Source organism: Chamaea fasciata, unplaced genomic scaffold (assembly GCF_029207755.1).
Source record: "Chamaea fasciata isolate MVZ Bird 193981 ecotype frontalis unplaced genomic scaffold, bChaFas1.0.hap1 SCAF_1, whole genome shotgun sequence".
Classification (NCBI taxonomy): domain Eukaryota; kingdom Metazoa; phylum Chordata; class Aves; order Passeriformes; family Sylviidae; genus Chamaea; species Chamaea fasciata.
Window position 1 is genome coordinate 83,386,226 of NW_027094086.1, and position 27,155 is coordinate 83,413,380.

The 27,155-nt window shown below is 41.5% G+C and overlaps 2 protein-coding genes across 2 annotated transcripts; both read left to right on the forward strand.

Moving 5' to 3' along the window:
• The first annotated feature begins 650 nt into the window (after positions 1–650).
• On the forward strand, positions 651–6,219 carry LOC136291758 (ovalbumin-like). The gene is made up of 7 exons (XM_066186895.1): positions 651–821; positions 1,373–1,435; positions 2,706–2,834; positions 3,607–3,724; positions 4,513–4,655; positions 4,906–5,061; positions 5,818–6,219. Exons 1-7 carry the CDS (start codon positions 654–656, stop codon positions 6,217–6,219), a joined length of 1,179 nt encoding a protein of 392 aa, XP_066042992.1. The 5' UTR covers positions 651–653.
• A 9,307-nt stretch (positions 6,220–15,526) lies between these two features.
• On the forward strand, positions 15,527–20,109 carry LOC136291747 (ovalbumin-related protein Y-like). Its single transcript, XM_066186888.1, has 7 exons — positions 15,527–15,694; positions 16,414–16,464; positions 17,072–17,200; positions 17,953–18,070; positions 18,309–18,451; positions 18,788–18,943; positions 19,708–20,109. The coding sequence occupies exons 1-7, from the start codon at positions 15,527–15,529 to the stop codon at positions 20,107–20,109; spliced, it is 1,167 nt and encodes a 388-aa protein (XP_066042985.1).
• Positions 20,110–27,155: the final 7,046 nt, after the last annotated feature.

Consider the following 27,155-nt stretch of genomic DNA (forward strand, 5'->3'; position numbering starts at 1 on the left):
TATATATATATATATATATATATATGATTGTGCTAAAAAGCATCAGCAGAGATTAAATGTTTGAAACAGGGCCACAGGAAAACCCTAAATTTATATTTCAGCATCTAAGCAGCTGTCTTACAGTACAACTTACTCCTATTATTGCTATAAATGACAGGAAAGAAACCTCCAAATTTGTGCCTGGTTGTACTAAGCAACACTAAGAAGTACACAACGAGTGTAGTGAGTTGACTACATTTGATGTAAAGATCAAGAGCAGCCACAGAAGAAATGAAATATTAAGTTTGCATTGCCTCAGGCATCATTCAGAGTCCTCTGGATGGCCAAAGGGAAACTCACTCATTCAATGTTGTATTTACCATATTGAAGGGTGCATGAAACTTTCTATTTCCTGAAAGACAAATACAAGGTGCTATCTTGCTGATTGTATCTTATTGAAAGAAAACAAACACGTGTTTGCATCTAAATGGATCAGGAGTTATAATATTTCTAATGATCACAGAATTTTCAGGCTTCACATCATTCACTGGTTCAGCATCACAAAACCAGCAATGAACTGGCAGTTTCTGGGCTATTGGCAGTACTTTTTAAAACAAGCACTACATATCATGACCATAAAGTTTCTGTTTGCTTTAGGTAACGCTGATTTCACAATGGGCTCCATCAGTGCAGCAAATGCAGAATTTTGTTTTGATGTATTCAAGGAGGTGAAATTTCATCATCCCAATGACAACATCTTTTATTGCCCCCTGAGCATGATTGCAGCCTTGGCCATGGTCTATCTGGGAGCAAAAAATAACACCGAGTATCAGATTGAGAAGGTAAGTTAAATAAATGGGTACAAACTCTCTTTGATCCCATTCAAAGAGGCAGCAGATTATCCATTTCTATCTTCCAAACCTGCCGAACAAAATAATGGCTTTCCAAATTCTGGAGCTACTTTACACTTATTGCATTTCCCCATGAAGGGCAAGAGCAGCCTTTGGTTTTCATTAAGAAAGAGCAGTTCTGGAGGATGGTAAAGGCAGGTCTCTTGCTTCACCTTACATTATCTCAGATTCCTTCCACGTGGAATGGACAACTTGAAACATAGAAAAGATGAAACATTTAGAAAACAAGAGTCGTATTTATAAATACAATGCTGTAAGGCTGCAGCTGATTTATGGATAATGCCATTAACTGGAAAAGAAGGGTCTAAGCTGAAGATTGCAATCACAAATTTTCAGTGTGGTGCCTGGTTTAAAGCTCGCATGAAATTTCTCAGTTCACCTATGTGCTAATCAGACTTGGTTAGTGAAAACCTACAATTTCAGCACAAACATCAGTGACTGTCAGTGGACTTCACATACCTAATTTCTATCTTCAATTGCAGGTTCTTCACTTTGATAAAATTGCAGGACTTGGAAGCACCCAGACCAAGATACTGAAATCTAAGGTACATTGATTTTTCTTTCACATCCTTTTCCTGAGGATAGACTGCTCTGCTTGTGCTTTTAGTAGTTTCAACACCTTGCCAAACCTTTGTTAATTCTCGTAATCTAAGAGATGTAAGCTAAAAAAAAAAAAAAACACAAACCACCAAAGCCCAAAGAACAACAGCAACAAAACAAATGCCAAGCAAACAACCACCAACAGAAACAAAGGAACAAAAAAAAAAAACCCCAAAAAACAAACTCAAAACACCACCAGAAAAAGAAGACAGGCTCCACATATTGCAAGTGACAGGACAGGATATGATGCTTTGGGCACCAGGATACACTTTGGGGTAATGAACTCTACACCTGCAAGTGCTGCTAAGGTACAGGCCTTGAAAGGGTCTCAGTACCTGAAGCCAGGGTACAGTAGGCAGACTTGCAGCTGAGACTCCAAAGCGGGACAGGAAGATGCTTCAGTAGAAAAGAGCCCAGAATCCTCAAAGGATGGAAAGTAACCACACTCTTACAAAGCTACAGGGACTTTTCCAGCCTCCAATTCCCACTGCTACTCCAAGAGAAGCATGAGGGGTCCCAGTACCTTGATACCACTTGTATGCTTCTGTCCATGTTAATCTGCTCCTTAGTAATGATAACAAAAGCCATGGAGCCTGGTCTGTCCCCATTCATTTGAGATCTAAAACACAAGGTGGGACTTAAAAAAAGATGTGATTTTTTTAAAATATAAAGGTAGTATCTAAAGCTAGACTATTTAGGGACTCCTTAAGCATTTAGAAAGGAGCTGTTCAACACAATTATCCTCAAATAATAAAGCCCCACCTACTGCTTATGATTGTGCAGTTTTCTTAAATGCTTTTAGCCTGGGTCACTGTTCTTGGAACTTGAGACAGGTGATCCATTTTTTGCCTGTATTACAAAACACTTCCTGACTCTCTTGCCATCTAGCTCTCTTCTTCCATCTGCAGCTTCCGCAAAAAAATGCCATGAAAATGCAAGCAGCACCTGGGAATTAGAGGTTTTGTACCTATGACAAGTCACTAATTTCAATAATTAACCACCCGAATGAGGGGCATCATAGGCTGTGAATGAATTATACATCATTAACTGCTTAGACTGAACATCCCTCCCATGGAACTCTTAGACTCATTTACATGCTCATTTGCAGATGTTCGAACACATTTCCCCACGTTATTTGTACCTTAGAAATAATCCTCTTTCTCATAAAATAACCTAACAGTTATATTTTTTTTTGTCTTCTTATCAACAACTCAGTGTGGCAAGCCTGTGAATATCCACCTACTCTTTAAAGAAATCCTCTCTGATATCACTGCACCAGAAGCCAATTATTCACTGCACATTGCCAACAGACTCTATGCTGAAAAGACAAGTCAGATCCTACCGGTAAGTGATCTCTTGCTAAACCCTGTAAAATTCTGTAATCTGGGAGGACTGGCCAGAGTAGGTGACCAGTTAACCCAATAGGCCCTACTGGTGTGGATTTACATGGCTTTTCCCTTTGCCATGGCCTCAGCAACAGTCTAAATGGAAAGCAATTTGAGGCAAAATATGGCCCTATTAAAAAAAAGGATGGAGTAATAAACAAAGTTATTAGTAATATAACTCCTCACTCACCACTTGCTCCCCCAAAGCATTTCATTTCAATTGGTTGTTTGGTTTTTTTTAGAAAATATTTTGACTTTGGCATATTTCTTCACTTGAAAACTCACCTCAGAAACAAATTTTGAAAGTGTCAAAATCTTTTTTTCACATTTTCAAAGCAAAAGATACAAATATTCCTAATCAAAGGAGCTTATTATCTTTAAAAATAAGGAAAAATGCTTTAAAAAAAGGAAGTGGACTTAAAGATGATAAAACAGTCTAAAATAAACCTGTAAACAGGGGGGTTGGATCAAGCTTTCTTCTAGAAATTCTTAAACATTTTAATATATGCTTTTAACTGGTCACATAGTAAAGATGTGAGATCTGAAATTGTCATGAAAGAAAATAATTTTTCTGGTCCAGTTTTAGCAAGTTCATTCAGGAAGTAAGCAATGAGAACACCTTAACCATGACATCACTATAGAAACCTTATTGTCTATATTTTATTTCACTTTCATATTGTTTTTTAAAAAATTACTAGTTCACTGGCTACAATTAATTGGTGTCTTTACAGATCTATTTGAAGTGTATGAAGAAACTGTATAGATCTGGTCTAGAAACAGTCAACTTCAAAACAGCATCAAATCAAGCCAGACAGCGCATTAATTCCTGGGTGAAAAATCAGACAAATGGTGAGTCAGACAAGATTATGAAGTATACTTCCCTCTGACCACTGTATTTTAGCAATTTCTGAAAAGACTAAACATTAGAGGAGAAATTTCCTCCTCCTGTCCCCATTAGTGGATATTTTCTGTGGAAAGGGATGACTCTATTGCACCTGTGTGGCAGTGACAGAGTGTTTTAATACCATCTGGCAAAGGAAGAGGTGCCATAATATGCATACTTAATATGCATATTTTATATGCACATGTTATATGCACATTTTTTGTATCTGGAGAGATTAACTCATGCAAGGTTAGTCCCATCTTCTCTAGAATATTGGCATATTCTTACAAGTATGTGCTGGATAGATAAGAAGTGGGCTTCCAGGGGAAAAAGTAATGCACACTGAGCTGGGCTGATGATTCAAAATCTTGTGTGCATTTATTGTGTTGAAGAGGGAGGAAAAAACCTAAAATGAATTGTGAGAAACAAACACATTGAGAAAGAGAAAATCTGTGTTGGTTTCTCCTTCTCCCTTTCCTTCTTTTCTATATAAATATTTCTTTCTTCCGAGTGCTGGTTAGAAAGGTTCCTGGGAATCTATAACACTCTTGAAGATACCTGTCTTCTTGCATAAATGTCTGGCCAGATGCCAGTCTTTCAGTGCATTATTAAATCATCTTTATGAACCTTAACTCCATGTGCAGACTTTTAAAGAAGGAAAGGTCAAGTGAAGGAGCAGTATATTGATTGATTTCTAAAATGCAAGACCACTGCTATGAAACTTACCACTCTGTACCCTACTTCTTTCTTAAAGGACAGATCCAGGATTTCCTTGAACCAAGCTCTGTTAATCCTCAGACTGTGCTGGTCCTTGTGAATGCTGTTTACTTCAAAGGGAAATGGAAGACCGCATTTAAAGAAGAAGACACTCAGGAAGTGCCCTTCAATGTGACTGAGGTGGGGGGCACAGACACAGCTTCTGGCCAGACGTGTATGTGTTGTATTTACAGTTCTGTTGTCATTGGCTGGGTGCCTCACTGTCAGATTTATGACAGCTGTGTCAGAGCAAACCAGCAGATGAGACAAAAAATGGAGACACAGGTCTTCTCCAAAGGCAGCATGATTGAAGACTGAGTCCTGTCCTTTCAAAGGCCTTGTACATTTGTCTGGTCCCACATCACATCATCTCACATTTTTGTTTTTGCAGCAAGAGAGCAGACCTGTGCAAATGATGCGTCAGAACAGCACCTTCAAAGTGGGAAGAGTGGCTGAAGACAAAATTAAGGTCCTGGAGCTTCCATACACCAGTGGAGAGCTGAGCCTGTTTGTGCTGCTGCCTGATGACATCTCTGGGTTGGCACAGGTATGGCCCTGGCAGGGCAAGCAGAAGAGTGATGACTTCAGTGGGGCTTGGCTGCTGTCAGAGCTTTTGGTGTCCACTGACATCCCAGCTGTCCCCCACCCCTAGTTCTGCTGGGCAGGCAGAGAAGCACAAAATCCGTCCAGGTGGTCAGGCAGAGCCTCTCAGGAGAGTCCTGAGCTCAGTTTTGTAAAAAGAAGGCAAAGCAGTATAGTGTTGCTGCAGCCCTGCACAAGAAGATGTATTTATGGGCAGTGTTATAAAATTACCCACCTGTACTCAAGAAAGGAAAAAAATCAACACAGTCTAAAATATATGAACAATTACTCCTATTTCAGTAATATTTTTAAATTATAAAATAGAATTATTATTCCAGATGTAGAAGAGTTTGAACTTTTTACGTGCTACCAACTGTAGGTAAATTTTCATGGCCTTGTTTTCGCAATCTTTCACAAGCTGACTAATTTGTTAGGCTGTGAAACTGTTGAGTTGTGACTCATGAGACACAAGGTTGCTTGGACAAAGGGGAGTGTTTTAATTTGGTAAAGAACTGAATAAAAGGAGAGTAACACAGGCAGTACTGGAGAGGCAATTAATAAAATACCAGAAGGATGCCAATAGAATGAGCTTCAGGAACCTTCAGAAAGGAAGCTTCATTCTGGTTGCGGTTTTACTTTTATGATAGCCTTGACAGAAATGAATGGTAGGAAGAAGTTGGATTTGCATCGCAGGAATTTCATTCCCTGCCTCTCTTTGCAGCTTGAGAACAAAATCAGCTACGAAAAACTCATGGAGTGGACCAGTTCCAAAGTGATGGTAAAGAAGAGAGTAGAAGTGTACCTCCCACGCATGAAGATTGAGGAGAAATATAACCTCACATCTGTCTTGACATCCTTGGGTGTGACCGACCTGTTCAGCCCCTCGGCCAACCTCTCTGGTATCTCTTCAGCACAGAGTCTGAGGATATCTGAGGCCATCCACAAGGCATACATGGAGGTCACTGAAGAGGGCACTGAAGAGGCTGGGTCAGCTGATGACACAGAAGACATCCAACATTCCTCTGAGATTGAAGAGTTTAGGGCTGACCACCCATTCCTTTTCTTGGTTAAACACAATCCAAGCAATCTGATCCTCTTCTTTGGCAGGTATTGTTACCCCTAAGAATAAAAGGGTTGGACACAATGCTTGCCTACCCCCAAGAAACAGACCCCCTTTACTCTAGTATTGTAGTATAATCTCATCTCTTCAATACTTTCTGCAAGTTGAAAGGCTACTCTAAGTCGTGCCCTTTCCTGAAGCTTCCATAGTAAAGACACAACTGCAGGTGAGGAAACAGCAGCAAGTGTGTTTGTTCCTCTCCCTTCTCAGACTGGTTTCAGTGTTGATTTAGCCAAGCAAAGACTAAGCCCACAGAGAATAGAGGCCCTCACTGGCCAGGAAGGGGTCAGATGATTTTCACTTGAAGAAGTAGTTGCAGACAGGACTCCAAGTCTTTGGTATTCCATTATGTGGAAAGCCATGTGCTATGCTCATCCTATTCCCTGGAACTATCCTACTAACAAACCCACGCTGTTCCCAAAACACTGGCTTTGAGATCCCCAGTCTGGAGGAGATGCTTGTGGACAAGATTCTGCTATGCAGGGTATTAATTGGTGCCTATGTATATTTTTGGGGGTTTTTTTTTGTTGTTGTTTGTTTGTTTTTTACTTATCTCTTGGGAAATGGTGCACATATCCACTATGACCAGAGTTGTCTTCTCACCATGAGTATGTCATGTAATACTGAACTTCTTTCAGAAGTTCTCCAAAGTCATGGAGAGTTTCCCTTCCACTTCAGAATGTTCAAAGATCTCTAACTTTGTCTAGGTGCAGTTTTGTCTTGTCACAGAACATAGATTCAAAGCCTGAAACAGGGATATCTGGATGATCCAGAACTCAGAACTTCCAAACAAATAGAGTTGTCTGAATTCTTGCTTAAAATATTGGAAGACACTTCAAATTTGAGAACGTTTTGATTTTTGTGAAAAATCCTGTAAGTGATGTTAAAGAATATGATTTCTCCATGGGAGATTTGTTTAAAACCACAGCTTTTAAAATAATTCCTGTCTCTGTTGACCCTGCTTAGCAAGTAAACATAAATTTGTTCCTGGAAATCTCTCAGTTGTTCAAAACTCAAGAACATTATTATTCCATGAATGTAGCTAGGCTTTCCTATGGTAGTTCAAGACTACATCTCTTGTTTTCAAGAAATGTATGAGAATCCTAATTTTGTCTGGTTTTTTTTTTTTCCCTATGTGTCCGCTAGCATCTCCAAATATGGATCTATTGGCACAACATTATGACCTGTTTTCATTCTAATCATTTATTACTGATTTGGATGCACATAATTGATTTTTTCTTTCTTAACACAATAAAAGAAAGTCACAAATGCTTGTCATGAAATTATGTGAATTTTCTTAATTTTCTGGATGACTAACCCTTAAAATATTATTACATTGGTAGCTGTTTTGAGCAAAATGGGATTTAGTACAAAATCCTCCAGTTTTTAGAATCAATAAAGTATGTAAATATGAAGTTTCCTACCTATTTATGAAATAAATGAATGCATACCTCTAGAGTTTGATTCCTCTCTGTAGTACTGATTACCAAGAAAAAGCCCAGTGAAATATTAACTTCTTCTTACATATTTTTCAATACAATTCCAATGGGTATTAAAGGTGCACCTTTAGTTGGATATGTATTTCAAGGAAAAACTATTCCAGCAACTCTGCCATTTGAGATGATGAAATGATCTGAAAAATCATATAACTCGAAGGGCATGAGAAAGAGTAAGTAGATGGACAACTCCTAGGCAAAGCATTTCCTCACTGAGAGTTCTGAGAGGAGGTGCTCTGTCGTTAATATCAGCTATTCCAATAATAAGGGACAGGGAAACCCTGAATGTACATATAGACTGGGCAATAAGTTGCTGGAGAGCAGCCCCACAGAAAGGGACCTGGATGTCCTGGTCAGTGGCAAGCTGGACATGAGCCAGCAGTGCCCTGGCAGCCAGGAGGGCCAACCCTGTCCTGGGGGGCATCAGGCACAGCATGGCCAGGTGGGCAAGGAAGGAGATTGTCCTGCTCTGCTCTGCACTGGGGCAGCCTCACCTTGAGGGCTGGGGGTAGTTTTGGATGCCACAGTATAAAAAAGACAACGAACTTTTGGGGAGCATCCAAAGGAGGCCCATAAGGATGGTAAAGGGCCTTGAGGGGAGGCAATAGAAGGAGCAGCTGAGATCTTGGTTTGTTCAGCCTGGAGAAGGAAGAGATTGAGGGGGGACCTCAGTGGAGTCTACAGCTTCCTCAGGCAGGGAAGCAGAGGACCAGGAACTCTCTAGTGACTCACAACAGGCCCTGAGGGAATATCAGGAATTTGTGTCAGAGTAGGCTTAGGTTAGATACTAGGAAAAGGTTCTTCACACAGAGGGTGTTTGGGCACTGGAACAGGCTCCCCAGGGAAGCGGTCGCAGCACCAGCCTGACAGAGTTCAAAAAGTGTTTGGACAATGATTTTGAGTACATGGTGTGATTCTCGGGGCTGTCATATATAGGGCCAGAAGTTGGACCTCGTGATCCAGATGGGTCCCTTCCAACTCAGGACATTCTATGTTTCTATGGTTCTATTTCCACATTTACATATAGTGTGGCATGACTAAAGCAGATCTGTAGAGTAAAGAAGGTGGTGCTACGTGTCTGACATCCACGTTATTTGAATATCATCAGGACATTTGTGATATAGACTCAGTTGTTTTTCACTGGTAAAGACAGCCATCTCACCAAGTACTTTTTAATTCTTTCTCTTTAGAAATTAAAGCAGTGGTCCAAACTGTTTCAAGAAATGCAAAATTTCAACATCTCGAGGCTTGCCATAAGCAGTTTAATCATTTTCCGCATCTCTTGTAGCCAGAAGAACTTGATCCAGCCTGTTAAATTTACACTGTACGCTTAAACAATAAGAAGACTTCAAAAGGGTTAAATTTGAAAACTTTCCTTCCTATCATTATTAAAATGGAGAGTGCGTAAAGTACAAAGATTTGCCTCAGTGACCAGTGTTGTTTCCTGGACAATAATACTGGTCAAAATGAAGGAATGGGAAAAAAGCAAAGGGGCCATGAGACTCAGAGGCAAGTACAAAGCTTCCCTTTTCAAAATAGAAAAGACAGGAGGCAGTAATAAGTGCAAATTTGGAAATACTGCACTGAACCTGTAACTGTCTTTAATATTTGTTTTCAACAATATTGAAATGCTCCAAAAGTTTTTAATGAAGAAAAGGCAAAAATAAATAAACCTTGAAAACGTCCTTGCTGTGACTGGTATTTTTGTCATAGCCCTCCAATGGGTTTTCTGAAGAATTGAAATCCTTTCTCCCTTACAGACTGGTGTGCAGTACCAAGAATAAGGCTTAGAAGGTAACAAGACAAAATCTGAAACCTTCTGCATCTAGTGGCACAAATTGTACCTCTCCAGAAAGCACAAAGAGACATCCAAGGCTCTGCCACTGTGAAGCAACATTTCTCTCTGTACAGCATGGAAACAATGCTTGTGAAACGTGCCACACACTCCCATTCCAAGTGCCTCATCCACAACACTGTATTTTCTTAACATATTAATGTGCAATGACCCTGCTCTCTCCATCTCCCTTGGGGCCTTCCTCTAGATATAATATGCAAGGAGAGAACAGCTGAGACTGGAAGTGACTTCTGCTGATTTGCTATTCCAAGTTCCCCCTTTCAATCAGGGTCAGCTACAGCAGGTTACTTGGGATCATGTCCTTCTGGGTTTTGAATATTTATAAGGATGGAAGCTCCACAGCCTCTCTTTGGGCAACCTGGATTTACCTCCCTATCCAAAAGAAAATGTATTTTCTTATGTTTAGATGTAATTTGTGCTGTTTCAGGTTGTGTCCCTTCTCTCTTGCCTGTTCGCAGGAGAAAGTCCAGTTCCATCTCCTCTTTACCCTCCCATTAAGAAGGTTATGCACATGGATGAGATCCCTCTGCACTTTCTCCTCTCCAGGATAACAAGTCCCATGTGTCTGAGTGTCTCCAATCATGACAGATACTTTAACCACTTAATCATCTTCTCTGGTCCTGATCCAGTACTTCCCCATCTCTTTTGTAACAGAAAGCCCAGAGCCAGACAGAGCATTCCATCTGCGGTCCCACCAGTGCTGAGTAGGGGGGCAGGAAAGCCTCCCTTTACCTCCTGGCTGTGTTTTTTCTAAGGAATTCCCTTGTGCTGTTGATTTTCTTTGCCACAGGGACCCATTTCTGACTCAATGTCAACTTGGTGTCTGCCAGGCCTGCCAGTTCTTTTTTGCAAAGCCAGCATGATGGCATGGACCCTTGTGCAGAGTGACATTTCTCCTTTTCTGCAGCAGTTTTTTCCTGCAGGAGACATGTCAGGAAAATAGTCAAGAATCTCAGTAGGCTGCTGTTCAGAGGAGAGGAAGACTTTGTGGAAGGATGTCTGTTGAAACAAATCAAGAGATTAGTTTATCCTATTTTGGGCACAAGAAAAATGCTATTTTTCCTGGGAGTGTGTGCCAAGATAAAGGACATGCTGGGCAGACTTCCACTGAGTGATGAGAGGTAACGTAACAGGCATGGTGGCACAGGCAGTGCTAGTCACAGACTGCCAAAACAGGCTTCTCTCTGAGGAAGGATGCTCGTAACTAAGCTCCCACATGGCACAGCCAGTAAACCGTTGTGCCAGTGGCCCTCTTTCCTGCTCTATGTGTGTGTGCTGCAAGGCCCTAGTTACCCTGCTGCTTCCCTAGCAGCCAGTGAGTAAGGCCATACACAGCATCACCCTGGCTACTGGCTGATTCCATGGACTTGAGGAACTTCAATAAGGGACTTCACGTGTGCTGTGGTGACTGAAAAAGGGATCATGTGTGTGCTGGTCCAGAACCTGTACAGTTGCAGACCCTGGATGTTGTGTGCACTGCTAAGCAGATGCAGTAAGGGTGAGCGACTTGTGATCAAGTCCATCACAGGATCCTTCTGAAGATGCCTTCACCGGAGAAATTCACTCTGCCAACACTGAGGAATGCACAGCCCTGTCAGCCTGTGAGTGACCAAGGCAGCAGCAGTGCAAGAAAAGATGCCCAACACTTCAGGATGGCACAGGGCTGCCAAGGAAAGATACAGGTGGGCTAAGAGGTCCTGTCTGAAGGAGCTTGGCCAGACACTCAAAGTTTCTTCAGACAGGGGGAAGAACATGATTCTACAGGACAACTGAGAGAGAAACCATCACTGATTTGCTACATGACCAAGGTCTGCAGTGGCAGCTAACTGAACAATCACTGGCACTCACTCTGAGCAAGACAAACATGAAACAATCAAAATGCTCCTTCCCACTGAAAAAAGAACAGCAGCATGGATGCAAACTAAATCTTGAGGTCTGTGTGGGATGTTGTGATTGGATGAGAGGCTTTGGTCTGTGAGCTGACCTGGACTTCATATCCTTTTGTTAAGGTCAAACGTCCAAGAGTCTGTTGGTTTAGGGACACCACCACAATGAAATGCCTGGCAGAGGAAAGGGCAACCGAGCCTTAGCTGACCTCTTTCTTGGGACAAACATTGTCAAAAAACGATATATGGATAAACACATCCTTTTGTGTTTGTGCTGCATTACACAGCTGTGCTGGACAGGGCAATACATTATCTCTTCTCTGAGGAAGCATTTCAACTACAGGAAGGTCTGCTTAACCTCATTGGACTCCATGACAGATCTAAAGTTGCCCAGTTCACTACCTCTCATATTCTTACAATTCTGTGCTGATAGCTGATCATAATCAAGATTTTTACTTACTTGTGGACTGATTTAGTTGTGTCTGCAACTTGCTTTACATTAATCTTCATTTGACCAATAAAAAACAGAAATGCTAACAAAAACAGTAACCTGGGTTGTGCATTAACATGATTATCAAGCAATAGACTGCCCCTTCTCTACTCTAAACCAAAAAATTTCTTTCATTAGTGAATATATTCAACTCAGAAGTATTTTGCTAACAACATTAATGATGTGAGTTGGCTGTTACAAAACACCTTTAGCAACTATGGGACATCTTTGTAGCTACCAAGTTACAGACTGTCTATAATGATACAAATGTGATTCAGGTAGATGGTGCACAAGTGCCAAGGTGGCTCACATACGGTGAGTTGAAGCACACCACTAGACAATTCTATTGTCAAGGAAAAAGGGTCAAGGCATGTTCAAATGTTAGAAGTGACAGGGACAAACATACTGGCTAATCCTTTGCCTTCTGAGCTGTTAAGTATATTGCAATGGACCATGGCCATGGGTGTAGAAGGCAGTTTGAACAGAAACAAGGCAGTCTCAAAACGGAAAGGCAGAAGGGGCAGCAGCTGTAGGAACAGCTTGCAGTCTAGGGAGCACTCCCTGCTTCATGGTTGAAGGTTCACCCTACACAGGCACATGAACTCATTTGACATGTTGTCCTTCAGCAAGGTGAGAGTGTTTTCAGCAAAATAGGACTCACAACAGTGCTGACCAGCTTACACACTGCTTCTGTGAGAGAATATCTCATTCCTTTGCAGTAGATCTGCAGTGATGAGCCACCCAAGTGGGTCAAGGATTGTAGTAGACTGGCCTGGACCACACACTGTGCCATGTAAAATACCAGTGTGATGTTAAATGCACCAGTCCAGATAGAGCTTTTCATGGCTTCTATTGCATGAACAACTTCAGTTGAATGGGACTATGAAGAACTGTACTAGAGAGGCTTTCCTCTTGCACAGACAACTAAAACAGTTAAAAAGTCCACCTCTACTCTCCTGAGGCATAATTTGTTCTAGACAATTTCAGAGCCATTTTGTGTATTGACTTTGGATTTCTGTTTTAAAATTACGTGGCATTTAAGAGGTCAAAGCAGTTTCTTTTATTGTGTGTCCATTCTTTTATTTCAAAGGAATTATGCAACTGGTTTCTGCTTGCTATTGTATATTATGACTGTCTTGCAGACCATGAATGTTTCTTCAGCTGGTTTGTACAGCTGATGTGCCACGAAGTTGCTTGTGGAAGAATGTAAGAATGATCTTGTAAGAATGGTCTCTGTATGTACAAAAGGCACATTTTGAGCCTAGCATCTGGTGCTGTGACCTGTAGAAAAGAACAGTACACCTTAAACTAGCCTTCAAAACTATAGTGGTGACTTCAAATCCTTTTCTGGTAGCATCTGACTAGGATCTAAATATCCTGATGCCTGAATTTAAAAAGTTCCAGAAATCTTGTCTTTCTTATTTTCTCAACTTCTCTTCCCCCAACACATTTTTCATTAGTTCTGTAATTCTCCCCTCTATAGATGTGCTGAAATTGCCTTTGAAATTAATTTATACTCCCAAAATACTCTCACTGAGGGTTTTGTTCCACTAATGTGCTCCACAGAGTGTGACTGTGTCTGAGTTCTTTGAGCTAGATTGCTCAGGAATGAAAAATTGTGCTCCGTGTAACACTGTGTCTGTGGTCTTTTACAATGCAGCAAAGGACACCAGGCAAATACATATAACTTCTTGCAGAAAAATCTACAAAAATTTTATTAAATTTGGCAATAAACATTGAAAGGATATGCTCTTTCTTACGTTCCTTGGTGGCAAATTTTCTCCATTCCTTAGGAAGAGCTATGGATTCTCGTGGGAAGACAGATTGGTGATACTTGTAGTCCAGCCAACAATAGGAGACAAGTTACAATAAATACAGCCCTGCATGTGCTGATCTTACTAAAATTTGTGAGTTCACAGAACGGTGATTCTGAGAGGGATCTGTCCTGTTAGTATTCAAGACAGAGGAATATTAAGGAAAATAAGACAAAATTCCTTACAGACATTCTGCAAGACTTAATACCTCAACATTTTTTAAAAATTATTTTCACAAGTTATGTTACATTATTTGCTGCCATAATCAAATCGTACTTACTATTCGAGTTCCACTGAATACCTTTTATCATTATTTTTGCTTCAGTCTTTTTAATGTTCTGTCTTTTCTGCAAGGTTTCATGTGCTATGATGAGTTAATCTTCCTTTTTGGAAACTTCAGGTTAAAATCCATTCATTCAGCCCTTTTTTTTGTTTGTTTCAAAGAATGGACTTATTCCAAGTAAAAGTGCATGTCTGACACTGAGCTCCATCCATCACTTTATTGGGTAAACACAGAACAGGCAGCATGGGGCGTGTCACAAAATAACACAAGATATATTTCAAGGGGTTTGTCAAGTCTGCCCCAAGTACAGCTGAGAAGCTGTGCTCTACCTTTCCCTGGTGAATCTGATAAGGTAAGCATTTCTTTCAATTACGATTTGAGTTCTAATCTGCAAGATAAAAAACAATTGTCTTTTACAATACTATAATCATATCGATGTAACCTCATGTTTGTGGCCTTCAATGTCAGTTGAAGAAACTAATTATCACAGGATGCCTTCTGCAGCAACCTTAGCTACCTTCAGACGTATCATCTGTATTACTTTGCTGTTTCACATTCTGCCATGCATAAAGCCAAAGCATTTGTATTTATGAATTATAGTTTTGTTTACTAACTCTTCCACATTGAAAAGCTGGTGATAAGTTACAAGAGACTTTCTTCCTTCTCCCTCTATTGATTTGATTTTTCATTCAGTGTTAAAAGACAAAATTGAATTTGTTTAAATTCCAGGGGTTGTGTAAGATATTCTCTGAATGAAATCAAGGAGTGTAGAATGTTCAAATGATCCCACCATACTACAGGTCTGTGTTATCTTTAATAGTTACATTTTCAAAGATAAATGACAACAAACCCCTCCCCCCAGGCATTTGCTTCATGAATATGTTTCTTCAAGAACATAAACAGAGATTCAAGCCTAAAACAGAATAGTAAGCAGAATAGATAATAATAAAAAATCCACCTTAAATCACCTATACAATCAGTTCAATTTAGAAAGAGAATGAGCATCCATTCTAGCAGGGGAAGGGTTAGATGCATTGCTGTCCAAATTATCTCACATTAAGAGATGACTGTCACATGAAGATGTTGATTCCACAGGGACTGTGATACATATGGCAGAGTACCGTGGATTTTGTTCTCTAGCAGCTGCACAGGGAAACAAATTGCTTGAAGATCCTCAAGACCTTAAGTTAGAAGCGATATAAGCACTATACTGTTGCATTAGACTTCAAAGTACTGTATTTTCTAGACTGTGCTTTTTTCCTTCACCAGCCTATGCGTAGCTGGGAGATGACCAGCACACGGATTGCTCAAGAATCCAAAAGCATGTCTACCTTCTAAATCCACACAACTGGGTTCTGTTTGCTGAAACAACCCTGTATACTAAGTTTGGGGTTCACACGCACTGAATTTTTTGCATTACAATTGACCTATTTCACCACAGTAAGTCAGACTCTTTCTGTTTCCTTCAGACAACAGGGATTTCACAATGAGCTCCATCAGTGCGGCAAATGCAGAATTTTGTTTGGATGTGTTCAAAGAGGTGAAATTTCACCGCAGCAATGACAATGTGCTTATTTCCTCCCTGAGCATGATTTCAACCCTGGCCCTGGTGTACATGGGAGCAAGGGGTAAGACTCAATCCCAGATGGAGAAGGTAAGTTACTTACATGGGTGTAAAGTGACCTCTGCTTGTGCTACTTGTTCCTTCTGAGTAACATCACTGAAAAATATTATCCCCTGATGAGGTTCTCACCTGTTTCAATGCACAAGAACTAAGCCAAAGTCCAAAAATGGAGAACTGATTCAAGAGTTATATATAGAAAATAGTAATTAAAAAGGTGTATATTTTCAATATAACAGGCAGTTGACTTCAGCATAAAAAAAATCTCAGGGACAGTAGCAAAATAGATTACCAGTCAGGCAATTTAAAGATTTTTAAACTCCTTCAAGTTCCAAATAATGTAATCAGATTTTCTTTTTTAATATATATAAAAGATATATCCCTGAAAGACAAGAAGACAGAATATTTTAGCAATACATAATATGTAACTCAATTTATTTCTAGACATTCACTAGAAAAATATATCATCTAAGCAAAAGAGTAGTATTTGCAGTTTCCAAGAAGGTCACAGAGGACATAGACCAGTTGCAAGCTCACCTGTAAATTTTTAGTTAATCTATTTTCTCAGCATCTTTTTTTTCCTGAGCCAACAGGTTTTTATTTGTTTGCTTTTGTGGTTTTTTGTTTTTGTTTTTGTTTGTTTGTTTTTTTTTGTTTTTTTTTTTTTTTACACAAGCAACGTGTGTAAATCTCAAATTCACATTATTTTTGGTCATGCTTCTTATTTTTACTACTGGTATTTTCTCTTGCAGGTTCTTCACTTTGATAATGTTACAGGATATGGAGACATTTCTGACTCCCAGGTAGAGAAATAACTTAATCTTCCTCTCTGTCTTATTTTCTCCTCAGAACAAAAGTATAACTTTTATGCCTTTCCTCCTGGCAGTTTAAGACCCAGACAAAAACTAGAGTAATGGCCTCAGACCAAGGGGATCTGTGGAGGGAAGGAAGGAGGGTGTAAGTCACCTGTTTTTTAACAAACATAGAAAGACAGCAGGTTACTCATCTTGCACCAGAACAAGTAACAGTGTGGGAAGAATGCTTTGGGCACCAAGGTGTCTTCCCAGGAAAGTGCTGCTGGGGGATGAGTGAAGAGGGCTCAGTACCTAGAGCCAGGATACAGCAATTGGATTTTCAGCTGGGCAGGAAGATGCTGAGCAGAGAAGAGCCCAGAAGTCTCAGTGAAAGGAACTCAACCGCATCCTTTAAAAAGCACATTTCAGGGGACTTGTCTTGACAAGGATGAACTTGCCAGTTCAGTGCACCACCACCACAGCACCAGCTGTCCCATGGGTGACAGTCTGTGGGGGATGACTGCCCTGTAGCATCACTCTTAACTAAAAGGGACAATACTTTAGGATCTTATTTCCTTATGCAATCTATCTTCTTTTTTTCATGTCATCGCCTCAGTGTGGCACTGCTGAGTACATCCTCAAAACATTCAAGGGTCTTCTCTCAGACATCAGCAGGCAAAATGCTACTTACTCACTCAGGATTGCTGACAGACTCTATATTGACAAAACATACCCTATTCTTCAGGTGAGTTATATTATGAACTGACTCCCATGAGATTTCCTGTAAATCCCCTGTGACTCTGCCCTAGAGATGCACCACCAACAGTAGCCCAGTCTCTGTTGATGAAGAGGTGCTTGTGAGCCATGAGGGGAACTGGTACAGAACGAGTTTGGACCTTTCTGTTCCTATTAGACAAAGGCAAAAGGTATAAAGGCATAAAATATGCCTATATTGCAAATCACAGGGAGTAATCAAGATTGCTGTTAATTCACTAGAAAAATGGCATTTAATGAAAGATGTAATTTTAAGAGACATTAAATAAACTTTATTACTTGAAATAATGAAAACTGAAATTGTTAGTTTTCCTAGTAAAAGGAAGCTTTGCTTTTGAAATCTAAGAATGTGAGAACACAGTATTCAAAACCCTAAAGAGTGAACACAAAGAGAAGGAGACAAACATTGTCTCTCCTTAGAAATGTTTGTTAAACTGAAACTGTTTTGGTAAAATAAGGAAATATATCAAAATGTCATTTTAGAACAGTGTCTCATCATAAAGTGCCAAACCTAGATATGTGAAGCAGTCTTTCTTGTACAGCTTGAGATTCAGTTACAGGAAGAGAGATGTGATTGAAATGTTCAGTGTCTGACATTCAAACCCAGGAGTAAACATTCACTGTTCCTTAAACCATTCTGCTTTATTTAACAAATCTTGCGTAACACATCCATGTAATGCCAAGTTCTCATCAGTCTGACAACTGTAACCCTTCTGCTTATAGGAATACATAAAGTGTGCAAAGAAATTCTACAAAGCAGAGCTGGAAGAAGTTGACTTCAAAACAGCTGCAGAGGAAGCAAGACAGCTCATCAATTCCTGGGTGGAGAAAGAGACAAATGGTAGGGACTGAAAAATGGGTAGCAGGTATTTTCCCTCACCTACCATAAACTATATCCTTGTTTTCCTCTCCTCATAATCTCTAGAAAAGGTGGGTCAAGCAAGAGCAGGTAGCTTACTGTTATGAAAATGAAACTCCACAAAGCAGGAACCCCCACCTTCACCCCAACATCACAGATATTTGTGCACACCAGGGGAGCACACCTCTTTAGCCCTCTCTGACTTGTCTCCTTCTTGAAGGACGGATCCAAGATATCCTTGCGTCAGACTCTGTTGATCTCAATACTGCGCTGGTCTTTGTGAATGCCATTTACTTCAAAGGGATATGGAAAACAGCATTTAAAGAAGAAGACACTCTGGAAGAGCCTTTCAATGTGACTGAGGTAGGAGGGCACAGACACACCTCTGGCCAGGGCAGCTGTTGGCTCACACAGCCAGTTGTCTGGGTGCTACAAATACCTGACACAGGTTGGGTGATACAGCTGAGTCCATCATTGTCAGTGCCTGGGCCTAAAGCCAAGTAGTGTTTTCAAAATCTGTGTCTGACCAGGCTTCCAGGGCACAAAAGCAGTCAAGAGAGGAAAATGGAGACACAGGTCTTCTCCAAAGGCAGCATGATTGAAGACTGAGTCCTGTCCTTTCAAAGGCCTTGTACATTTGTCTGACCAAAGAAAAAGATTGGTCCCACATCACATCATCTCACATTTTTGTTTTTGCAGCAAGAGAGCAGACCTGTGCAAATGATGCGTCAGAACAGCACCTTCAAAGTGGGAAGAGTGGCTGAAGACAAAATTAAGGTCCTGGAGCTTCCATACACCAGTGGAGAGCTGAGCCTGTTTGTGCTGCTGCCTGATGACATCTCTGGGTTGGCACAGGTATGGCCCTGGCAGGGCAAGCAGAAGAGTGATGACTTCAGTGGGGCTTGGCTGCTGTCAGAGCTTTTGGTGTTCACTGACATCCCAGCTGTCCCCCACCCCTAGTTCTGCTGGGCAGGCAGAGAAGCACAAAATCCGTCCAGGTGGTCAGGCAGAGCCTCTCAGGAGAGTCCTGAGCTCAGTTTTGTAAAAAGAAGGCAAAGCAGTATAGTGTTGCTGCAGCCCTGCAGAAGAGGATGTTGCCATATGCACCAATCTCTATTGGCAAGGGAGTGGGTTTTTTATCACTGTGAGCGATTCCAAATATTTGCTAAAGAAAAAAAGTTTATCCTAGGGGAAATAAAAAAAATAAAGCGATGAAGAAAGCATTCCAAGAGCTGACTAAAAGGAAAATGAGAATAGTAACATTAAAAAGGAACAAAGTTGAGGAAAGGGAATCAATAAAATGTCTTCCAAGAGGAACAGTTTTAGGGCCAATTTGATTTTATGTTTTCAAAAACTGTATTTTTACAAAAAAAGCCTTGATCTGATGAAGAAATTTGCAGATGAAAAAGGTTTGAGGATCTTCTTCAAGATGGACAGATGATATAGGTTCCATAGTCAGGAGGAAGCATACAGGATAAACAAGTGCATTTAAGAACAAGTATCAGTTCTATTGTGTGCAGAAGGTAAATGGAAAAAGCCAGTAACAGGTGGTAAAACCACAGCTTTTAAGGCCATTGAAGTTCTGTCTCAGACATTTCATTCCCTGCCTCTCTCTGCAGCTGGAGAACAAAATCAGCTACGAAAAACTCATGGAGTGGACCAGTCCCAAGGTGATGGAAAAGAAGAAGGTGAAAGTGTACCTGCCACGCATGAAGATTGAGGAGAAATATAACCTCACATCTGTCTTGATATCCTTGGGTATGACCGACCTGTTCAGCCGCTCGGCCAATCTCTCTGGCATCTCTTCAGCAGAGAGCCTGAGGATATCTGAGGCCATCCACGAGGCATACATAGAAGTCACTGAAGAGGGCACTGAGGCAGGTGGCTCAGAGGTTGTGACTGGAGATATCCAACATTCCTCTGAGATTGAAGAGTTTAGGGCTGACCGCCCATTCCTTTTCTTTGTTAAACACAATCCAAGCGACATGATGCTCCTCTTTGGTAGATATTGTTCTCCCTAAGGAGAAAAAGGCTGGACATAATGCTTGCATACCCCTAAGGAACAGACCCCCTTCACTCTAGTAATGTAGTATAATTTCATCTCTTCACTATCTCTAAGTGGAAAGCCTTCAATATCTAGGGAGATATTCCCAAAGAAGTGTGTGACTTTTCAGATATGTGGGTGCAGATATTTCTGCTCACACAAGCTGTACTTAGGACTTATATCCAGGAATAAATGAGTACTTCAAAAGGTAGCTTAGAAGCATTTTCCATTGTGATTGAATAACTTAAGATTCAGGACCAGTGCTTTGATTCTTGTGAGAAATTCTGACGCTGATATTGAGCGTCTGGTTTTTCTATAGGAGTTCTCTGAAAAAAACACAGCTTTTAGAATAATACTGTTCCTTGCTGTTGAACTCCTTGAGCAACCATCCTTGAATTGCCTGGAAAACACGCAGATGAAATTCTTAATTGCAGCAAATCATTTCTCTTTGAATAAAGCATTTGTGCTTCTTTGTGCTGCACGTATTGTAAGTCTCTTGTTCTGAGGGGGCATACAGAAAGTTTACCATTTCTTCTTAAATCATCCTCTCCAGACACAACACCTTCCTGACTGATACAACTTCCCATCTTCATTCCTGTGATACACCATTGACCTAGTGATTGACCTAGTGAGTGTCAGTTGTTGGTCCTTCTATTTATTCTAATAAAAGCATGCAAACTAAACATGTCTCTACCTCTTCTGGAATGCTGCACCACACAACGAAAATACATGATATCGTGGGTCATGATTATTGACAGAATGTGTTTATACTAGGATTTAGATACTATTTCCAAAACCAGAATGTACCTATATGATAATTCATTAAAGAGCTTAACACTTTTTTTCTAAAATTCTGAGTTTAAGCAAGGTAAATCCTAGAGCTCCTATTTTTACCTTGCACTCATCTCCATATGACATATCAAATAACCCATTTTTTTTTAATCTACTATTGTATTTACAGATAGTTTTAAAATATTTCCTCTAATTTCCCTCAGTAAACACACAGAGGTGATGCCTAAGAGATACAACTTCAAAAACATGAGAAGAGTATTTTTCTTAAAAGGTGGACTGCTTCAGCTGCCTAATACCCACAAGAACTGTGCGTGGAAATCTTTGTTACTGCCTTTTGAAAACATAATTCCCTAGAGATATTATTTCCTATTTCAGAGTCTTTAGGGGGAAGGTTTTTCAGGTTGCAGTTTATCCAATTGAAAGACTAGTGTTAATCACTGACTTAAGCAATCTTCCTTCTGCTGGCATAGATGTGCAGAACTGCAAATCACAGTACTTAAAATGTGCTTTAAAAAAGGGAGACACTTGACAATATTTGGAGCTGTCTCAAACATTTATGAAGAAAGCATTAAATATAACTTGAAATGATGATGCTGACTACAGGGAAATGTATCTTGGCTGCTATGAGGCCTATGGAAGAACTGCAAATACTGGTTTTCCCAAGACAGTTATAAGAGATTAGATACAGTTAACAGAAGTATTCAAGTAAAAATGTATTCTTATATATGCAATTTCAAGGTTCGCTATGCATATCATATTCTGCTTCCCTTAAAACCTAAGGCAGTAAAGAGAGTTTTGTTACAACTAAAACAAAAAAGAAAAAGGGAGGCTTTATAAAATACTGTTCATAAGAAGCAGAGGATGAAAGTTATTATAGATCTGTTATTAAACAGAAACAAGCATATCTGTCACTCTGCACTTTCTAGGTACAATGAAAATAAAATATTTATTGAATTATATAGCATGAATATTAAAAAAAAATCTCTTGTTTAATTGTTACTTTGCTTGATGATTATTTTAAAGAAAAGAAATTGAGAAAATCAACGGTAATGAAATGAAAATGAATGAAATGGTAAAAGGTTTCCTAAAACTACCTATGAGAGAGGTCCACCTAATGTCTTCACAGTGAAACAGAGCTATTTGACCCATTTTACATTGGGCCGTTAGGTGTCACTAGGGGTACAAAATGATGCCTCAAGTCTTCTGACAGGGAGACATCTGTTGAAAACTAGGTCTGGGAGCTTAAGGAAGGCTCCGATTTTTTTCTTAATTTTTGTGCAAGCAGGTGATTATGATTATTATATACTGAAAATGCAAACCAGTGGCACTGGGCTCGAAACCCAGTAATTTTTGAAGAAAAAAGACAGAAATATTATTTGGTGAAAGTTCAGAAGCATTTTAAGATGTCTCTGTCCTGGAAAAAAAATAACATGGTCAAACACTGTAGAATGGATAGAACTCTTTTGTTTATGAAAGAGAAGCTATCCTCTAAAGAGGCTAAAATGAGAGGCAAAAGTGCAGACTTAGCAAGGCTGGATAAGATCCATACCCCTGTATCAATGGCTGGGCCCACTACTGCACTTGTGCATTGCTGGTCAGGGCCAGCAGGACCTGCTGCAAAGGCACTGCCATGGACAGTGTGGCTGCTGCAGCTCCCATGGGATGCAATTCTGAAAAGACCAGTGTGGAGGGTGTTACAAAGGGATGAGGGAAGAGCAGCCATGAGGAGAACAACCTCTCCCTGCTCTTTCCCAGATCTGTAGTTCAGCAAGAATTTAATAACATGAATCCCAGCTCCCACAAAGTCTGGGTATTGTCTTGCAGTCCTTGTTGCTCCCTGGCAGCATCACTGAAGCTGGTATGTTAATAAACTGCCATCTCTCCATTTACTACACTCCATTTGCACTATGTGCCATGTTGTTCTGGACTTACTGTTCTGCCAGGGGTCTGTGGAACAAAATCAGACACATGCACAGGACAGCATTTGAAATACTGTGTGAACTGTGTACCTTTCCTTCTTGTGTCATTTGGGAAATGGTTGGAGATGACATATCTTCCCTCTTCTTTGGGGAATATAAATTTTTGTGACCATTCCATGTCCCTCTGCCTATACGACTTGTAAGAGAGGCCTACCCTCTCCTAAGCAAAATAAATCCATGGCTGAAGGCACAAGATTTAGCAGGCATTGTGCTGCTAAATACCATAGTCACTAGAGGAAGTGCAGAGAACCCCCTGGACTCCAGGGCAAAGCTGTCCTGGGCTCTCAAATGGTATTTGAGAAAGCACAGCATGCTGAATCAAACTAAAAGCTACTTGTCTGCTAGAAAGACTTTGACACAGAGCAGGGCTTCAGTTTTCTGTTTCTTGTAGCTAGTGAGCTAAGATTTATCAATAAGGAAAAGGAACAGCAGAGAGGGGATTGTCAAAAAGTGGCAAGGATGAGGCTGCTTGGCAAGGAAAGGGCATCCAGAGCAGGAGGTGACAAGAAAACCAGAAGGGCCAGGGCTTTCCTCATAAGATATTAAATACTGCTGTTCCCTACACTACCACTACAGTCCAGTGATTGCCAAACAAGCCTGTGGTGATGAGGTAGGTCAAATATAAAGCCCGCAAGGTTAAATCCACAAATCAGGCTCTGTAGTGTTCCTAAGCAGAACACTATTGTACATTGAGGAGTTAGTGACCACATAAAAATGGATCTGATCAGGCTGATCAGTGTGTGCAGTTTTGTGCTAAGTTATGCTTCATATACTGCTTGATGTCTGGGACTACACAGTGCTGAAAGTATCAGGGTTGTGGGCTAAACTTCATCTGCTTATCATAATGGAGAACCTCACAGAGGGTCCCGAGCTGGCACCCTGTGATGATGCTGCAGGCATCTTGTCTTTATCTTGAAGTGAAGCAACATTCTTCTGTATACTTTCATTCATCAGTAGAAATGATGAACTGAACTAACCTATAAAAGTGTAAAGATGACACCACCAGTGAACCTCCGCATGCATGGGATGTGCACAGTGTGCTGTTCCCTGAATAAGGATCCATCCAATGCTGCACTGCTTCAGGATCTGACCATTGGAAGGGTCATGAAATTGTCTATGCTCTCTCTCCCTATCTCATGTCATTTCCAATAGAATGCACTTTAGTAATTTTCTTACTGTGTCCAAAATGAACACTTGCAGTGTCCATACTACTGAGGTTCATGGCCAGGCAAAGGCATGCAAACTAGCAAGGGGCAGTCAAGAGACTCCACTTAAATTCTTCCCTTGAGTGAGGGGGATGTAGACCCCCATGGAGGGTCTACATGTAGATTCTCCATGGAGGCATCTCACAGCTCTGCCACAAACAGTGCCCTGATCCAAGGCTTGGAAGCTGCTTCTTATGTCCCTGAGCCCACGCAGTCAAATTCTTAGGAGAGAGATGATCTCAAGAGCAGAGGTTTCTGAAGTCCTGAGTGTTATGGAGGCAGTGACAGAGGTTGGCTATTCGGTGTATTTTGTGACTCAGGAACTTAATGGCATTAAAAGAGGTTAGTAGAAAGCAGTTAAAAAACCCCAGCACACAGATGTAGCTGACAACAAACAGTTGAATGATGGAATTAATGGTCCAAGAAACAGAAGATGATAAAATTTCACTTGATTTTAAAGGGAAACTCTTTTTCTTGTCTTCTAGAAGGAAGAGAAATCGAATTAGAGGTAATAAATATATATAAAATACTACCAGCTATTTAAGTTCTAGGACTGACAACAGCCAGTGTTAGGACCCTGAGAGTACAAACAGCTTCAGCTGGAGATTTCCCCAACACCCTCTGCACATGGGTCTGGAGCCTATCTTGGGCACTGGCACTGTTTGTGAGAGGAGGACACAAACTATCCTTGTCCAGTTGCAGCAGACCCTGTAATGAATGAAAAAAAATTCATTGTATGCCAAATCTCCAGTGTAATTAAGAAAGAGTGGACAGAGATGTGACAGGTGTGTTTGGAGAAACAAAAGAGAGAAAACATGGGGATGTTTATAAGAAGGGGATGCTTTTAAGAGCACAGCTGAAGGCACACTCTTGGGAGTCACCCCTGGGGCATTGCAACCACAGGCAGCTCATGCCAGGGCAGAGACACTCTGGAGGGCCAGCAGCCTACTGGTCACTGATGCTGAAGCAAGGAGATCCCTATGGAACTGCCCCTCCTGAAGCAGACTAGAGCACAAGATAAAAGTGAGAAGCAACATCTGGCAGATATAAACAGTTATACACCTATTGCAACCTCTTCCATTGCTTGCTGCTTGCCAAAGGGGCTGGTGAGCACTGAGTGTAACAAGGAAGATGAAATGAGTAAGCATAAGAGGAGACTTTGTATGGAAGTGAAATGTAGGTAAGCAGGATGAAAGGTCTGTTTGTTTCATAGTTTGTTACATTGATTTTGTCAGCTCCCAAATAAACTACAAAAATTTAATGTTAATCAGCATGAAATTAAGTGAAACTCCCCAAGTCAAAGCTGTTGCCCACAACAGAAGCCTGTTTTAGCCTAGACTGAAGTACACTGCAGGTTCCTGTCTCTAGTTCTGCCTCCTGACTGACATCAGTCCCAAGCCTTGTAGCCTTGTCTCCAGGCCCATCTCTTTTGCTCATTAGTGTATGACAGAGCTCTGAGTGCACTAATGAATATGTAATAGTCCTGCTCAGCCATACCTGGAGCCTCTCCCACACCTGTGACCCCAGGAACTCCAAAGTTATGTGCTGGACTTTCAGTTCCCATCTGTATTACATCAGTGGTGTGTCACTCTCCAGTTCAAACACAGCTGTGCCCATTCTTGGCCAAGGACTCCTAATGTGACCTTGGCCCTGTCTTGTGATCACTGGACCTGGACCTACCTCTGCTGTGTGAATTGACTTTGTGGTCAATGTTTTCTTTGCACCTGCCTCACAGCCATGATGTTGCTTTATGATCTGGACTGCCCATGGTCTCCAGGCCTGCTCTGCTCAGCTGCTGATCCCTGGCTAGTGAGGCCCCAGCTGTGGTAGCACCCTTGCTTCCTGATTTGTTCCTCCTTGGGAAAAGCCGGCCCTTGCTTCTTCCTGACCATGAGCTCAGTCCTCCCTGAGCCCTCTGCCAAGCACCACGGAGCCTGGGTCTCTGGTCACACGGGGCCTTGTCCTTACAAACCTTCCTGATCTCTACAAAGCACTCACTCATTATTCAGAGCCAGGCTCCTGAGTGAACCCCCTTCCACCCAGGCAGACCATCCTGCCTGGCTTCTTCCTGGCCAGCCTTTGGGGCCTGTTGGGGTGGCCTGACCATCTCCCTCAGTTCCTGACTCCTCTAGCCATGTCCATTTCCTATCCAGTGCCCCTGTTCCAGTTCTCTGTCCCCTGAAACAGCCCTCTAACACCTCACAGCCACTGAGTCACGCTGAAGTGAGTCCCTCTGAAGTGAGTCCCTCCTGAGCACAGGTTTCCATAAGGAGCAAGGGCATGCTGTCCTCAGAAGGGAGGCTTCACTAGAAGCCCTCAGTGGCCTTGATCTTCCATGGGATCTCTCCCACCTGCCCAAAGCCCAAGATCCCATGCTACCCCCCACCCCAGGCCATCAGCCCCTACCCCAGTGACATCATATCAGGGGCTGTTCTGTTTCTGTCAGTCCTGCCCTGCTTGGCCATGGGCCTTCTTGAGACCAACATGTGCACTCATTTCCTGGCTTGAACTTGAGCCTACTCTGTCACTATTGACCTGCCTGGTAGTTCCTGGATCTGATTGCTGTCCTCACTCGTGGAGAGACTTCCCAGCTTGGTTTAGTGTGTGCCCTGTCACTTATATTGCCTCATGTTCTGAAGGCTTGGTTGGACCTGTCACCTTTCAGGATCTGTCTTTTCTCCCTTGCTCAGGTGCTGTGGGGCTGGGCCCTGGTCAGTGAGCCACCCATTCCACAGGCAGCAACCAGCTCTCACTGCTCCCTAACTCTAGGCTCTGGAAATGGAGCACAGCCCTGGTTCTCCTCTTGCTGTGTCCATGGGTGTTGATGGACCCTGTTACTGACATTTGGCTCTGCTTCCCTGTGGTCAGATATTGTGGTGTGGCACTAAACGGTGAGGTCACTGCCCTCCCTGGGGACTGACTCTTGGCCTAGCTCACTGTCCTCATGAAGCAGCCCTGTTCTTGCCGCTTCTGTCAGTACAGACAACTTTCCACCCAAAAGGTTGCCTGCTTACTCAGCCTATACCTCTCCAATGTGACTACAAGGA